The 15,730-nt window shown below is 40.3% G+C and overlaps 1 protein-coding gene across 3 annotated transcripts; it reads right to left on the bottom strand.

The window, feature by feature from the left end:
- Positions 1 to 4,383: 4,383 nt before the first annotated feature.
- LOC114851047 (zinc finger protein OZF-like) lies at positions 4,384 to 15,148 on the bottom strand. Of its 3 annotated transcripts, none has more exons than XM_029142576.3 (4): positions 14,878 to 15,148; positions 14,678 to 14,722; positions 11,914 to 11,963; positions 4,384 to 9,608 (listed from the first exon to the last, which is right to left on the bottom strand). In XM_029142576.3, exons 1-4 carry the CDS (start codon positions 15,131 to 15,133, stop codon positions 8,634 to 8,636), a joined length of 1,326 nt encoding a protein of 441 aa, XP_028998409.1. In that variant the 5' UTR covers positions 15,134 to 15,148; the 3' UTR covers positions 4,384 to 8,633. The 3 variants fall into 3 exon arrangements, with proteins under 3 accessions (XP_028998409.1, XP_028998410.1, XP_028998412.1); XM_029142579.2 differs by lacking the exon at positions 4,384 to 9,608 and adding an exon at positions 9,617 to 10,901; XM_029142577.3 differs by lacking the exon at positions 14,678 to 14,722.
- Between the last annotated feature and the right edge of the window lie 582 nt (positions 15,149 to 15,730).

Raw genomic sequence — 15,730 nt, 5'->3', positions numbered from 1 at the left:
TACATGTTCTAATACATTTTTGTGAGCTTGAAAAAAGGGTGAAATGAAGTTTATGTTTGAGTGCAGGAGTCAGGTGCAGGTATTGCAATCTTGTGTGCTCAAGCTACAATGTTGAAATGTTGTGAGCAAGCTAAAACTTTAAGGAACCAAAGTGAAAAATACCAGAATGGTCAAAAGAGGACATGGCCAGAGAAAATGAAGAAGGTCACAAGTTAAATGTGTCGATGAGATGCAATTTTAATCAAAGTGGGACAAGGATTAGATCACGCCTGTTCACATTATTTGTCATTGGTTTAAATTGATCACGCTGTAATGTGACTAACAAGATGATGGAACGTGTATAGGGTGACGCTAAAACAAATTAAACTAAGCATGACATGGGCAGAAAAAATATGTAAAAACCCAGGTTTTGGCTGGTTGGAAACAGACACTCTGGGACACTCTGAAAACTGAGTGAAAAAGAAGAGGAAGTCTTTGGAAGGAACAGCTCAGCCCCTTCATTCAGGCAGGATGAAGCATCATGAAGAGAATCGAGTTCAGAGCCAAAATCATTATAGAAAGAGACTCTCAACCAACCATCTACACATCTTTGACTCGTCACCACTCCAGCCAGGCTTGAACTTCCAGAGGCAAAGGGGTTGTGAGCAGACTAGCAGTATAGGGGAAGAATGAACAACATTTTATTGACCGTACTTTGATTTTGAGATTTAAATCATTTTTGTTACTTGCTGTTAGCTTATGCTTTTGTCTAAATGAAGCACAGACTTTTTAGTTAAAGTAACAGCTTCTTCTCTTCATTTTATCTGAATATAGGTTTCTCTAATGAGCTTGTATCCTCTCATTGTTCATGTAAAAAGCACCTGATTGTGTGTGACTGATCTAGGTTAAATTGTGAAGGTTCTTGTCGGTTTAGTCCAGACCCATAAATCAACACATCACACACACATGTTCATGGACATCATCTCAACCCCCTAACACAATCACTCCCAGAGTACTCCACCATAAAAGTTGCTTTTAAACTTTCCTGATTCATTTTTAATAGTGTTGTACCTATTCTAATGTCTAATAATCAGCTTTGCAAAGAATGCAAAAGGGAAAAAAACAGGGGTCTCAAACTTAATTTACCTGGGGGCGGTATTGATGTTTCAATCAAGCGTTCAGCTGATGCACAGAAAACGTCTCAACGCATGGAAAACGTCATTTACGCTTCTTTTTCTTGTAACCGCAGCACGGTGGACGGCGGGTAAAGCCCGGTGGTGGAGTCCTTTGTTCTTACACTCGATGTTCATGTCTTTCATGATGACAAGAACACATTGGCATTTGTAGATGGTAGAAAGTACTTGGATAGCGAGTGCAAAAAAGGCGACTGCTCACGGTTTGTTATCCGCCGTGCTGTTGTTACAGGAGAAAGAATCGGAAATGACACTGGACAATGGAAGTGCTGTGGTTGATGTCATTCGTTGTGACAAATTTTACATCATATAGAAATGTATGTAATGTTCATTGTATGAGGCAATGCAAATGCAATGCAAATAGTGTGATGCAAATAAAAAACAATGACCCACAAATGACGATGCGACCAGATAATTAGCCCGGGTTACCGGGGACTGTTAATGCCGATGGACTGGTGTCGCTATGTGACTGCAGACAAGGCTGCATTGAGTTCCTCAGTTTTCTTTAACCCGGCTGCATGGGCATCACTTTATTAATGACTGATTTAGTTTGTCAGAAAGAGAGAGACCTCATAATAATTCTCTAAGTGGCACTGACGCGTGTGTAAAAATATATACATTAAAATATATAAACATTTATATATGGGTATATATAAGTATAACGTTCCGCTGGGTACCAACAAAAAAAACGTTTCTTTTGAAGTGTTGCGAACGCAGCGCTGTAGCCAATAGCAACAAGGCCGCCAGCCAGGCACAGAAGAAAACACTCCATGGAAGCGCTGCTATAACTTTCAATCCTTGAGAAATATTTCTCTGCTTGTGTGGTGGTGTGGAGGTTTGCCCCACCCACCATATAACCTAATTGGCTCCCTGGGAGGCGGGCCAGGCTGGTGCCTTTAAGTACAGGTGAACACCTGATCAGGGCTCTTTGTTGGCCTGTGGCTGGTGCCCATGAGCGCAGGTGAGCACTCTAATAAGATCATAGGGTAAGATCATAAGCCTGGGTACGATCGCTACAGGTAAGGGGAGCTGCTGTCTGTGTGGTGATGCAGGGTTTTGAGTCCCCCCCCCCCCCTCAGGCGCAGCGCTTATGAGCGACTCTTTTCCAGAGCCGGACCCCTTCACAGAGCCGGCGTCATAATAAAAGCTATCCGGGCTGGCATTAGCTCGAGTCACGGCGGGTGGTGTTCAGGTAACGGACTGATCTTGCCTTTAAATCCCTCGGTTTCTCCCTGCCTGGTAGTTTACCGTGTTTTTTATTTAGTGCGCCAGCGGCTGGAGAGCGGCGCCTCGCTGGTAAGCGACGACTGCGGGGGCAGCGACCGGGACGCACAGCTGCGCTACAGTCCAGATTACCGCTTTGGGTCTGGATGCGAGTGACCCACGGGCTTGTGCCCTTCCCCGACGCTGCTGTTTCTGGCTTCTTCGGTGTCTCTTTCTTTTTATTGTGTCCCGGTTTCCGCCAAGGTTTCGGTCCTTCGGATCGTCCAAGACCTAAGGGGCGGAAACCACTGTTGGTGTAAGTGTGTGTGTGTGTGTGTGTGTGTGTGTGCGTGCGTGCGTGTGTGAATGAAAAGACCTTCATCCATTTGCTAAACATATCAATAAAACTAGATAATGCTTCTTTCCTTCTTCTATTTAGTTCAATAAAAATCCATGCAGATCCACTGAAAAGGAGGTTTTATTTTTGAAAGTGTTGCTTCTCTCTGGTCTCTATTCAAGAATCCATACACTGCAAATGTTTTCTCTATTTTTCTTACTGCTTTGCTGTTAAGACATGACTCAATAATTCTCCATGTTTATCTGCTTTTAGAAAGGATCAGTTTCCTTCAGGTCCCATAGAATTTAAAGTAAAGCACATCTGTATCTAGAGAACTATAGTATGTGTGTCTGCTGTTCTGCAGTCTCTGTGGTAACGATATTGATACACGTCATGCAGGTGATCAACACAATGTGAAAAAGTTTAAATTAGAATTTCTCTATCAGTTTTCTCAGCTCATTGAATTGAACCAAAGTCTGTAACAGCAGATGTCTTTTGTCATCATGGCACATTTATTGCAGTTATCTCGAGCAGTTTGCACATCTTTATTACTAATATTTCATGTGTATCATATTTGTCTTAAATCATTAAGGTAAAGTAATTCACACGTTTTAGTCCATGAGCTCAGCCCTTGACAAGAATGAAGCATGTCAGATAATAAACACTAATTACTGTACAAGTCATTAATGTGATGGTATCAGTTGATCGTGTGTGTTTTTTGCAGAAAAACACCCAGACATTTACTCAGTTGCTCCAAACATCTGTCCAGGTTTGTTTAGTCTCAGGTGACCAATGCACTGCACTTTGAGATTCATTACCAAGTAATGTTTGTGGTCCGCTTCAGATATTGTTGTGTAACGTGGCCCCTTAAAATGCTCTATGAATACAGAACCCAGACACAGTGTATATGAATTTATGTACTTTTACATGTATAACTTTATTCGTAGGTCAAATTATAAAACTGTCTGCACATAATCATAATCATAGACCAAGATGGAGGCACGTACACTTTGTGTCTCTCTAGTTCCTGCAAATTGTTTTTTTTTTGTGCAGAATAGCAATAAGATTAGCGCGTTGAATTCCTGACACCCAGGTCGCAGGTACAGATGTAGTTGCAAGCCACAGAAGGCAAGTTTTGTTGAGTCTCTCAGTCACTTTCTACTATAGTGTTACTGCAGTTTTAAAATGATTGGCTATTTAAATAGTGAGGGTGGGACAGGCGCCCGCTTAGACCTGGAGGGTGTGGCTGTGTTGTTTGATTCTGTTGATCTGGCTCCAGGTGTACTTTCTTCCTGGGGGATTGGTTGTTCTCACCTTTGTGAGCGTTTGCTGCATCTGATCTACAACTGCTTATGTTTCTTCTGGCTTGACTGCATCCGGCCAGGTCCCACTCACTACCTTGGCGTTTACAGGTGTGCTGGCCTTTGCCACATGCTTGTATCATCTCTTCATTGAATCGAGTTGTTAGCAGGTACAGAATGGCTAATGGCCTAAATCATCTGTTAGTATACTGCGGCGGCCGAGGGGTCGACATTTGCCACAGGCAGCCAACACGCTGAGCTAGCTTCTGCGGCTAACTATGCTACTCTAGGTCTAGCGGTGAGAGCGCCTGTGTCCGAAACACCGCACGACTCCAGGCAATTTATCGAAGCAATGAGAGGAAGAGCAATGATCTTTTGATACCATCCAAGCATCCACTCAGATGGCCAGGTTTATTTTTGAACCTCGAATGCGTCAGGGTGCAGCATACAAAACAAAGCAAACATTTTAAAGACACATGAACAAATGGCTAAATTAATTTAACTTATAAGATTACCTAAACCCTAACTTTACCTATAACACTACAAACACAAGAATTGTTATTTTCCCATCAGCCTTAGCAGCTCAAGGCGGGAATAACCCCCCTGGGCTGCTACAACACGTTTATAGATTAACTCTTAAATTAACCCTCATATACTCTTTAAACACACTTACACTTATTAAAAATGTCAATGCATTTGAACACAAAAACACATCTGCAACATAAACATGTGTAGGAGACACCTCTATGAATAAAAAAATATATAAACATATATAAACATTAAACAACTTTTAATTTAGGGAAAGTAGAGATGCATGTCTTCAGTGATTATGTGCTGGATGCTGAAAAATCTAAATCACTCCACATGTGATAAGCAACACGCAGCAATGCAAGTGGAGCTGAACAAGAAAGGATGTCTCCCTTAATTTTACCTAAGACACCGCTGTGTTAACAACAGCTATTTAAAATGAACAAACAATGAACATGGTGTGAAAATTTATAATTTTACTCTTTAGTGTGAGAAACCAGCTGAGCCACACACCTTAAAGTGGATCCTTTGTCAACCTGCCTGGGGTATTAAAATTGAGGTTCCTCTGTAGAGAAGGAATTCATCCAGCTATTCTCTACCTTCACCCACTTGCTTAAACCACAATCAGCACCTGTACAGACCAGTAGATCACAGATTCTAATCATTAACAATAGCTTCCTTCTTATTGCAACAGTTGTTGTGGTTGCTGGAATAGTTTTTGGTGAACATTTACTACACAAGATGTGTTGATTTATCAATCTAGAATAAACTGACAAACTTGACCCAACCATACAATCTACATCAATGAGGAAAGAGAAGCTGTGAGCACTTTAAAGAAACTCCTATTAAGATAGAACTAAAAGAAGGAAATTTACTTTTAGCAAGGTTTGTACTTTATTTAGCAAAATGCAAAAGCTAAAAGCAAGTAATAAAATGTCTAGAATATCAAAATGAATATATACATGTTTGTCCTTCTCTATGAATACTGCAAATCTACTCACAATTCCTATGCTTCCTAAAGTTTAAGGCTGGTTGACGAGTGCATGAGTCGTGCAGGAGAGTCTCGTTTCAGAGCAACCTGCACTAAGAAGCAGGTCTGCTTCATCCTGCCTCATGAAGAGGCAGTAATGCCTTTCTAGACAAATCTCCTTCAAAATCATCTTTTCCTCATTTATGTCCAGACTGACAGTGTCCTCCTGCAACAGTAGTCTCTCTACTAATCAACTAAAAACTACTAAACAGTTTTTAATCACATATTCTGCTTATGTCATGCTCACTTTATCTCTTAACATTACCATGTATTGACTCATGTTCTGTAACACTCAATTTCATCCTGATCACAAGGTCAGAAAATCTTTATATATGTATTAAAAAGAATTGTAACCTATCTTCAAACAATTATTAGAAAATCATCTTAATGGTGTATGTAAAACATTAAGTTACTGGTGTAAAACAAGCTGTAAATTCCCAATTTTTTAAACACTTAACTCTTGTGATGTTTGTTTTCCACCTTGCCTTTGTTTAATTTTAAAATCACCACTGAGATTTGTTCCTCTGGACTCTATCTCTCTCTGACATTGGGCATACATAAGGCAGCCAGGATCCCATGAGGACAGAGCAGCTGCAGATTTTGGAGCCACATACTATTGATGTTCTGAGTGACTGCAGAATACGGTGGCCCTGAAGTGCAAATCACAAACAAACAATAGGAGAAAACACAACGACATTTAAACCATTGTGGAAAGAGTAGGGACCAGGTCTTGTTTCTGATTGGTCACAAGCCAAGTCAGTCTAACTTTCATTTCCAGTTTTTCCCTGCAAGCTAAAACGTGGCTTTGCTGTGCTAATTAAAATATTATGGGCTATTCAACTAAGGATTTTGTGCGTTATCGTTGTATGTCTGTGGGTTGAGTACTTTAATTAGTTTTTATGAAAATGAATGCCTTCACCAGGCTCAACATTTTGCTTTAGATGAAGTAGACTTACTGACACACCAAGTAATATACTGATTTATGGCACGGTGGTTTGAGCTGCACTCCTATCGTCTAGGTCACTGGTACAGTCCCCTCAGTGAGGCCTTGCTTCAGGAAGGGCATCCGGCAGAAAAACTTTCCAAAGCTACTATGCTATGCTTATGGGTGAAGGTTACTTCTTAGTACCTGCGGAAAGTTAGTAAACTTAAGCATAACTGTTCTCAACTGGCTTTCTAGTTAAAGTTCTGGTGCCAAGAAGTTGATCAAAGTAAAACATGGAGAGGACTAATTGAAAAATTTGAATGTCTGCTTCACATAAGTTGAGCACCGTTTATACTAAGTCATTAAAGCTGGATTAATAATATGCAACCGAGTGTTATGTTTATAGTCCAGCATGATGAAAATGTCTTTCCTGACCTGCGTCATCTCTCCTTCACACAGCAAGGGTGGTTCAGTCAGTCACTGAAGCTGCTTCCCAGATTAGAAGGTGTGTCCTGCAGTAGGTGAAAGTCAAGGTCCAGGATAGATGTCGGCTTTGCCAGGAACCTTCTGTCACCCACGTCCTGTATTGCGCCCAGAGCACAACCCAGGACAGAGCTGACTTCTAACCTACTATGTTCCTATTGTCACTCTATGTACCCGTTTCAAGTAAAATGTTATACTGCAAACAAATGCAGGGTAATTTGGCATTGACACAGGTCTAAGTTGTTTTATTTTTATTTAATGCCAGGTATGTATGTTAAAGCACACATTTTTCAGTTTATCTACCATAACAGCAGCTCCTTTTGTTTGTTTGAATTTTGTGAACTCAATATAAGGCATTATGCTATTAAAGAATGATGAAGTTATAAATATCACTGTATGGCAGAGCAAATTCAACTCCACGGGATTTCAGATTAAGATCACACGAGTCCAGAGAAACAAAGTTACTGCAACTCAGCTCTAAAGTTCAATCCTTGGTATGATAAAATGTCAACATTTTTTAACATAGCGGCTGCGATGAGAATCAGTTCCTCCAAATCTGAGGCCATGGTTCTCGACCGGAAAAAGGTGGTTTGCCCTCTCCAGGTTGGAGGAGAGTTCCTGCCCCAAGTGGAGGAGTTCAAGTATCTTGGGGTCTTGTTCTCAAGTGAGGGAAGAAAAGAGCGTGAGATTGACAGACCGATCGGTGCGGCAGCTGCAGTAATGCGGTCAGTGTATCGTTGGGTCATGACTAAAAGGGCAAGATCACGGGTACAAGCGGCCGAAATGAGCCTCCGCCGTGGAGTTGCAGGGCACTCCCTTAGAGATAAGGTGAGGAGCTCAGTCACCTGTTGAGCCTGTAGAGTCACTGCTCCTCCACATCGAGAGGAGCCAGTTGAGGTGGCTTGAGCATCTGGTTCGAATGCCTCCTGGACGCCTCTCGGCTGGCCTGGGAGCGCCTTGGGGTTCTACCAGAAGAGCTGGAGGAAGTGTCCGGGGAGAGGGAAGTCTGGAACTCTGCTCAGACTGCTGCCCCCCGCGACCCGGCCCCCGGATAAGCAGATGAAAATGGGTGGATGGATTTTTTAACATTAAATGTCTATTCAGACACTCAAACCAAAACTGAAAGAAGCAGGACTCAGTGGGACGGAGTCTACTCTTTAATAAGATGTAAGGAGAGCGACCTAATCAGGACTTTGCGGGGCTGAACAGCTGTTTGGCTACCAAACAAGGTAGTTGGTGCTCAGGCAAATTTCAGCTCAGTACATAAGCTGCACCATACAAAGTACGTAGCTGTTATTCCATCTAACAAACAATGCATGTGAGGGAGATATCTTTGCAGATTCAGTTAATGAAACATTTTCATAGTGTTTTAACATGGAGTCTGTTTTAGTTTTCTATCCAAGCACCTACCACATTGTTCGATCTCCAAGCTCGCAGAGAAATTCTGCCAGACTGACTTAGCATGCAACCAATCAGAAACAAGACCTGGTCCCTACCCTTTCTTCAGTGTTCCAATGTTGTTGCTTTTTGTTTGTTTGTGATTTGCACGTCAGAATCACCATAGCAGAAGCTCAGGAGAAGATGGGAATTTTCTGTTTGGTGTGAACATGTTGGTGTTTCACAAAGCTACTGCAATTAGAGGATGTTTTTCACACTATTCACACCAGTGAGGTTTTTCTTTAGTGTGAACACGCTGATGTCTGAATAAACTACTGCTGTAACAGAATGACTTTCCACACTGTTCACATGAGTGAGGTTTCTCTCCAGTGTCTGTGTGAGCCTGTTGGTGCATCAGTAAATAAGTGTGTCGAGAGAACGCTTTTCCACACTGTTCACAAAAGTGAGGTTTATCTCCAGTGTGAACACGCTGGTGTCTCACTAAGTTACTGCGATGAGAGAATTTTTTTCCACACACTTCACACCAGTGAGGTTTCTCTCCAGTGTGAACGTGTTGGTGTATCACTAAGCTACTGTAATAAGAGAACGCTTTTCCACACCGTCCGCACGAGTAAGGCTTCTCTCTAGTGTGTACGAGTTGGTGTGTCAGTAGATGACTGTATTGAGAGAATGCTTTTCCACACTGGTCACAATAATGAGGTTTCTCTCCAGTGTGAACACGTTGGTGATTAACAAAGCCACTGCGATAAGAGAATGCTTTTCCACACTGTTCACAAGAATGAGGTTTCTCTCCAGTGTGAACACGTTGGTGAATAACGAGGCTACTTCTTTTAGAGAATGCTTTTCCACACTGTTCACAAGAATAAGGTTTCTCTCCAGTGTGAACACGTTGGTGACTCACTAAACTACTGCGATTAGCGAATGCTTTTCCACACTGTTCACACGAGTGAGGCTTCTCTCCAGTGTGAACACGTAAATGGACTTTTAAAGCATCTGGCCTTTTGAAAGCTGCTCCACATTCAATGCAGGTGTATGGTCTTTCTCCCGTATGAACTTGCGGATGGGTCTTTAGATTACTTCTTGCAGTGAATGTTTTGCCACATTGTCCAAAGCTGTATGGTTCCTCTCCATGGTGTACCTTCTGATGATTCTTCAGCTCTGATAGCCTGGTAAAGGTTTGGTCACATTGCTGACAGAGATACAGCCTTGAGCATCGTCTTTCTCTTTGTTTCTAAAGTGACGAATATAGAAGAGAAGAAAATTAATGCTCATAATCACACCAGAAATGTACAACACCAAAATAGAGCAAGGTCTCTGAGAACTGCTGTTGCTTCTTTTTATAATACTATCGTAATTCCTGCACTATAGAGCAAACCAAAGTTTGAGCAGCACCCACTGGATTTTAATAAAAAGAAGCTTTTTTCATGTTTGCTGCATGAATTCATGTAACAAGAGATATTTACTGTTCACAAAGAGATTACAGATTTTTTTTAAATAAATTTATACGCACTACTGCAACATCCATTTATCATACAGCACCTGTAACACGTTAGAATTAAATAGCCTCACAATTAGTTCCTTACACACTTTGAGTCTTTTTTCGCTGTCTTGTTTATGTTTTCCTCATAGCGGAGGGAGCTGCTGCCGACACTGTTGTCCTTTCCCTTATTGACACGCCTTTTCTTCTTGAAACTAACCCTAATCTTACAGTAGCAGTAAAGTGAAACTGAGGCAGAAAGGAACCTTCATTGGCCTTGATGGCAGCATTTTAAGTTAAAGTGTTAAAGCTCGTTAAAGTGGTCTCCAACAGGTACAAACAGTGGTATGTTTTGTTAGACAAACACAACACCGGTTAACCAAACAGCACACAGGCCTGTCTGATGGCGGAGGAATAATGTTATTTCTAATCTGTTCATCAAAAAAAGTTTCAGACGCAGAAGTTGCAGTAGTGGACTCTGATTGGTTAGGACTGTTTAACATTGGCCAAATCAAGTTTGAACGCTTTTTTTGAATTTTGACACTCTTTAAGCGTGTTCACAGATCATGCAATGCATTCCAGCTGTCTGCTGTCGCATTTGAATAAGAGACCCCTACACCACGAGAAAATGAATGCAATTGATTAGGTTTTTATTTAACCTTTTAATTAATGAAACTGGGTGATTGAATCAACACTTTAAGAATGCATTGCCATTTACAGAATGCCTTTTTTAAAAGGCATATTGTATTTCCATGTGCAAAATGCATTTTCAAATTAAATTAACAAATAGCATATTGAATTGTCAATTGCAAAATGCATTGCCATTTGAATAAAGACTACAAAAAAACATGACAATACAAGATGCAATTGATAAAGTTTTTGCTTGAACTTTGAATTAATGAAACTGAGCATTGAATTGCCATTGCTACAATTTCTTTTAACCCATCTGTACTCAATTCAGAAACGATGATTGTCAGTGTTGACATTTGTTGGCCCACATTTTCTTTATGGCATCCACCGCCAAAGAGAGGGGAAAAAAGGTCTAACCTGGTTTGGAAGAAGCCAGCAGGGTGTAGGTAGGCATGTAAAAGAAAGATCTAATGTTAGAGATATGCATATTATAAGAAGAAAGAAACATTTTCAATGCCAACTGCAATCACTGGAAATCTATTTTAAAAGTTGCGTTTGTCATGTTTGTCTGTGCAAAAAAAAGAAAGAAAGACAAAACGTTGACCCCATAGCTTATATGGGCCGCTCCAATCACACAAGCTGGGTTTGAGTATGGAGTAGTGCTGCAGCCAACAATAACGTTTACATTTTCTATCAAAGTTTTTTCATTGATCCAATCCAATAAATCAAGTCTAGTGTGTGTGATATGGACACAGAGGTGACTATAACTTCGCCTGTGTAATATAATATGGCCCAAACATCCCTATCCTAATGTGGCCCACATTTGGCAAAGACAAGATAGCAATTCAGACTAAACTGAGTGTAAACCAACTGTAGCTCACATATTATGCAGTATATGTGGCCCATGTATCCTAAACCAAATCCTTTTTGCACATTGATCAATCAGAGTGTAACTCTAAACTCTAAAACGTGTTTGAAAATTTAAGGCAGCAAACTAAAAACAAATGACAAAGGGATTCAATTTAGAAATGAGTAGTGCATGTCTTATAAAAAGGTCATAAAAAAGAGACTAGTTTATGGCAGGGCCAAGAATGTTCAACAGTCATTACAGATAGAAATATTAAATTTATGTACAGTATGTCACAAGAGTGAGTACACCCCTCACATCTCTGCAAATATTTAGTTTTCTCTTTTCATAGGACAAATGACTCTTTGACACAGAAGGAAAGGTCCTTCACTGAATAAAGTGTGGAAAGTACACAAATTTGTTAGTATACATAGTACTGACAATCTGAAAAATGAGATGACACTTCACTTACTTTACAAAGAGAAAAGTAACCTGGATTAAGGTAAAAGTTACATACACCATCAATATGGATTATAGAAAAAAGGTTAAAAGTTGGAAACAAGGAAATAAGTTTGACAATACCTTTTTCTGTTCTTCCATGGTTGTTGGAGGAAGCAGAGGTGGATCTGAACCTGATAAAGGGGAGAACGACAGTAGTACAAATTAGAATTATTTCATTAAAGTATATATACACAGATGTTTCAAAACCAATTTATGGTAAAGTAGATTTGAAGTATAAAAGGCCAATTTATATTAATGATATAATATAGTTTTCATCAGATTTTGCTTGTGGCTCAATAGTACAATGAAAAGAATGAGGAAACATCAATCAGGAAATCGTGAATGTGACAAAGTGGAAAGCTTTAGCAACTGCTTTATATATACACAAAACAAAGAAAAACAATATAAGTAATTAGAATAGACATTATTGATCTACCTACGTACAGAATCTTCAGATAAAAATAACGTAAAGCAGATTTTCAACATAAGGCTTCTGCCAAACATTTGAATAATTATATATTTGTTTATAAGTTGTTTACATTAATATGAACTGACAATAATTGCATTGCATTCTAGCGCCAATCCAATTCATTAGCTTAAGTACTTTGATTCATGCTTATGACTGGTTATTTATGATTAGCTAATAAAAACAATTTAGAGAATACTTCTGCCAAAACATAATAAAAAAATAAAGGTATGAAAGCATTAGATTATTATTATTTTATATGAAATTCTGTTTTGGCAAATTCGAAATGTTTAAGCTGTATTTTTTTTAATGTTATTTAATTAAGTTCAGCTTGCTTTTCAGTGGTGATTACAATTTCAGCAATCAGATTTGATTTAAAACAAAAAAAAAAAACAAAAAAAAAACAAAACACCGTTTTACCCGTAACACAGTCTGCGCTCAGGTAATGCGTAAGAAAGACCAGAAAGATCAGAGCCCCCTGACTCCAAAGTAACAAGAGTCAAGGGAAAAACTCACGGTGACTCAATGGTTGTGACGCTCAACAGAACCAATGAAAGTTTAGAACAGAGAGAAAGAGCAACAAAATACCCACAGATAAAAACCAACAGCTCGTATGAGACCGCGATCAAATGAGCCACTGTTTGCTTTTCCATGTTCAAATGAGCCGTCGCTATATTCGAGGTGCGCGATTCGTGCGATAGTAACGGTAACATTGTTGCGATCACTGAGAAGAGTAGAGACACTCACTCTAATGAGCAATTGAGGCGATATTAGGATAAATAAAGAATTTACAGTGAATGTTTATAATAAATATTCACTGATGGAACATATAAAAAGGGAATTGACCTCTATTCTAAAACTTAGATTTGAATAAAATGACTTCTTTAAATTGGTACATCATTCCTTCAGAGTTCTGCTTAATACTACCTCGACTACTACCACGGCAAATATCAACCTACCAACCTACCTTTACTGTATAGTTTCAGAGTTATCCATCAATAAACTATCGAACAGTAAGTTAGTTCAATTGACATCAATACCTGAACTTTGAGCTTCCATTAAAAATACTTCCTCAAATACTTTTACTTTTTAGTTTGGGAGAAATCAATCAATAAAATATCATTCTGTACATTGAATGGACATCAATATCTGAATTTTGACCTTCCATAAAATGACTTCCTCAAATTGGTACATTACTGTTCTTTCACAGTTCTTCTTAGTACTTCATGGACGAGGAATACAGAAAATATCAAATACTTTTAATGTATAGTTTTGGAGTAAAGTACTATTTATCTGTTAAATGGTATGTAAATCATCTGATCAAACTTGACTTTGAATAAAACCTGTTTCTCTATTTCGTAGATCACTGGTACTACTACTATCGTGCTGCAAAGTAGAATACTCAAAAATGACCTAATTCAGTTTCGAATAAACCCGTTACTCAATGTAGTACATCACCATTCTCCATGTTTTCTGTATAACAACCAATAAACTGTAGTTATTGTAATTATTTTTTTAAAGAGTGTGATTCTCTCCCATCACTATTGAACTGTGATCAAAACGCTGAGTTTGAGTGTGTCAGTATTGAATAAAAATGATTAGATAAAAGTTGCATTCACCACACGCCCATTCGTTCTGCACACGACTGTCTTGTCAGAGGTCAACAGGGCATTTACCTTTCATGCACACGTTATGACCGCTCTGTAACAACATTGAAGATTTTAATTTCTCTTCTCTAACTATAAAACTATGCAGTAAAATAGGTTGATATTTGTTGTGGTAGTAGTACTAAGCAGAACTGTGAAGAAATGGTGATGTACCAATTTGAAGAAGTCATTTTATTAAAAAAAAGTTTTGGAATAGAGGCCGATTCCCTTTTACTTTTATATTTTCCATCAGTGAATATTTTCGGGAAGAAGGTTCTGGGTTCGATTCCCGGAGGCGGCCCTGGTGCCTTTCTGTGTGGAGTTTGCACGTTCTCCCCGTGCTTGCGTGGGTTCTCTCCGGGTTCTCCGGCTTCCTCCCACAGTCCAAAGACGTGCATTAGGTTGATTGGCTTCTCTCCATTGCCCGTAGGTGTGAGTGTGTGTGTGAATGGTTGTCTGTCTATGTGTTGCCCTGCGATGGACTGGCGACCCGTCCAGGGTGTACCCTGCCTCTCGCCCATAGTCAGCTGGGTTGGGCTCCAGCACCCCCGTGACCCCGCATTAGGGAATAAGCGGTTGAGAAAATGGATGGATGGAATATTTTCGGTGATCGCAACACTTTTTACCGTAACTATCGCACGAATCGCGCACCTCGAATATAGCGACTGTTCATTTGAACAGGGAAAAGCAAACAGCGGCCCATTGGACCGCGGTCGGATGAATCACCACGAACCTGCAGTGTAAGGCTTCGAACCTTCGGACCACCACGTGCCTTTGTCTGTTTCGGACAGTGTGGGTGAATTTAAACAGATACAGAACAATAAAACAAACTGGTCATAGTTACCGAGAAATACAACATCTACAAGACGTTTACTGGACATTTTCACAAGTTCTTATGTCTCTGCTCAGACTTAAAACCTTACTACTACTGACCCGGCCGATTCCTCCGTTCGTTGCGTTGGTTGCTGTTCGGCCCTTTGTTCTCCTTTGTTGCTTTCGATCGTCGCTCCCGTCTCGCCCCGGTGTTCAGCTGATCAAAGCATTGGTGGAGATGTAGTGGAGATTTGGCGACGGATAGAATTCCAAATGGAGCTGTAGTATGAACAGGCCTGGTTTCAGTAGAGCTATCCAACTCGAGACTTCCTACTTTTCTTCTTCTATTGCGTTTAACGGCGGCTTGCATCCTCATTGGTGCACTACCGCCCCCTGTCGGTTTCACCCACGCTCATGTTCTTCTACCCATTAAACCCAGTAACATTTAAAAGCTTAAACAAGGCTTCCGCCCCTCTCCCTGATCCCGCAACTTCCAGCACACTCCTCAAACACACATCTTTCATTCCTGCTTCACTCATACTTCTCACCATTCCATTCCTTTCCTCCTATACGTTTCACACTCCATTATAACATGTTCCACTACGTCCACCTCACCACAAAACTTACACCTACCATCCACGTGTCTCCCCATCAAACGTATAGTGCTATTCAGATACGTGTGCCCAATTCTTAATCCACTTAAAATAACCTGTTCTTCTCTCCCCCGACCATCTAGTCCTCCACCTGCCCCCACATTCTTTTTGATACTATAAAGCTTCAGTCCTTCATCCTCTTCATCCCAACTGTCCAGTCAGTCCTTCACAATATTCACTCACACTATGCTTTTACTTTCACCCTTTGACAATTTACCATGTTCCACAACCTCCTCCTGCTCTGTTGCCCTTTTCGCCACCCTGTCCACCCACTCATTCCCTTTATTACACACGTGTCCCGGAACCCACATCAATACAAT

Source organism: Betta splendens, chromosome 2 (genome assembly GCF_900634795.4).
Source record: "Betta splendens chromosome 2, fBetSpl5.4, whole genome shotgun sequence".
Lineage (NCBI taxonomy): Eukaryota > Metazoa > Chordata > Actinopteri > Anabantiformes > Osphronemidae > Betta > Betta splendens.
This window is presented reverse-complemented; position numbering and strand designations above follow the sequence as displayed.

Bases quoted from the DNA above. Each gene is read 5' to 3' on its own strand.
- LOC114851047 (XM_029142576.3), bottom strand. From the start codon at position 15,133: ATGAGGATGCAAGCCGCCGTTAAACGCAATAGAAGAAGAAAAGTAGGA. The intron at 11,964-14,677 runs GTTCGTGGTGAT...CCCCTTTATCAG, and splicing joins TTCGAAGCCTTACACTGCAG to GTTCAGATCCACCTCTGCTT. The intron at 9,609-11,913 runs GTATTGTCAAAC...TCGTCACTTTAG, and splicing joins CCATGGAAGAACAGAAAAAG to AAACAAAGAGAAAGACGATG.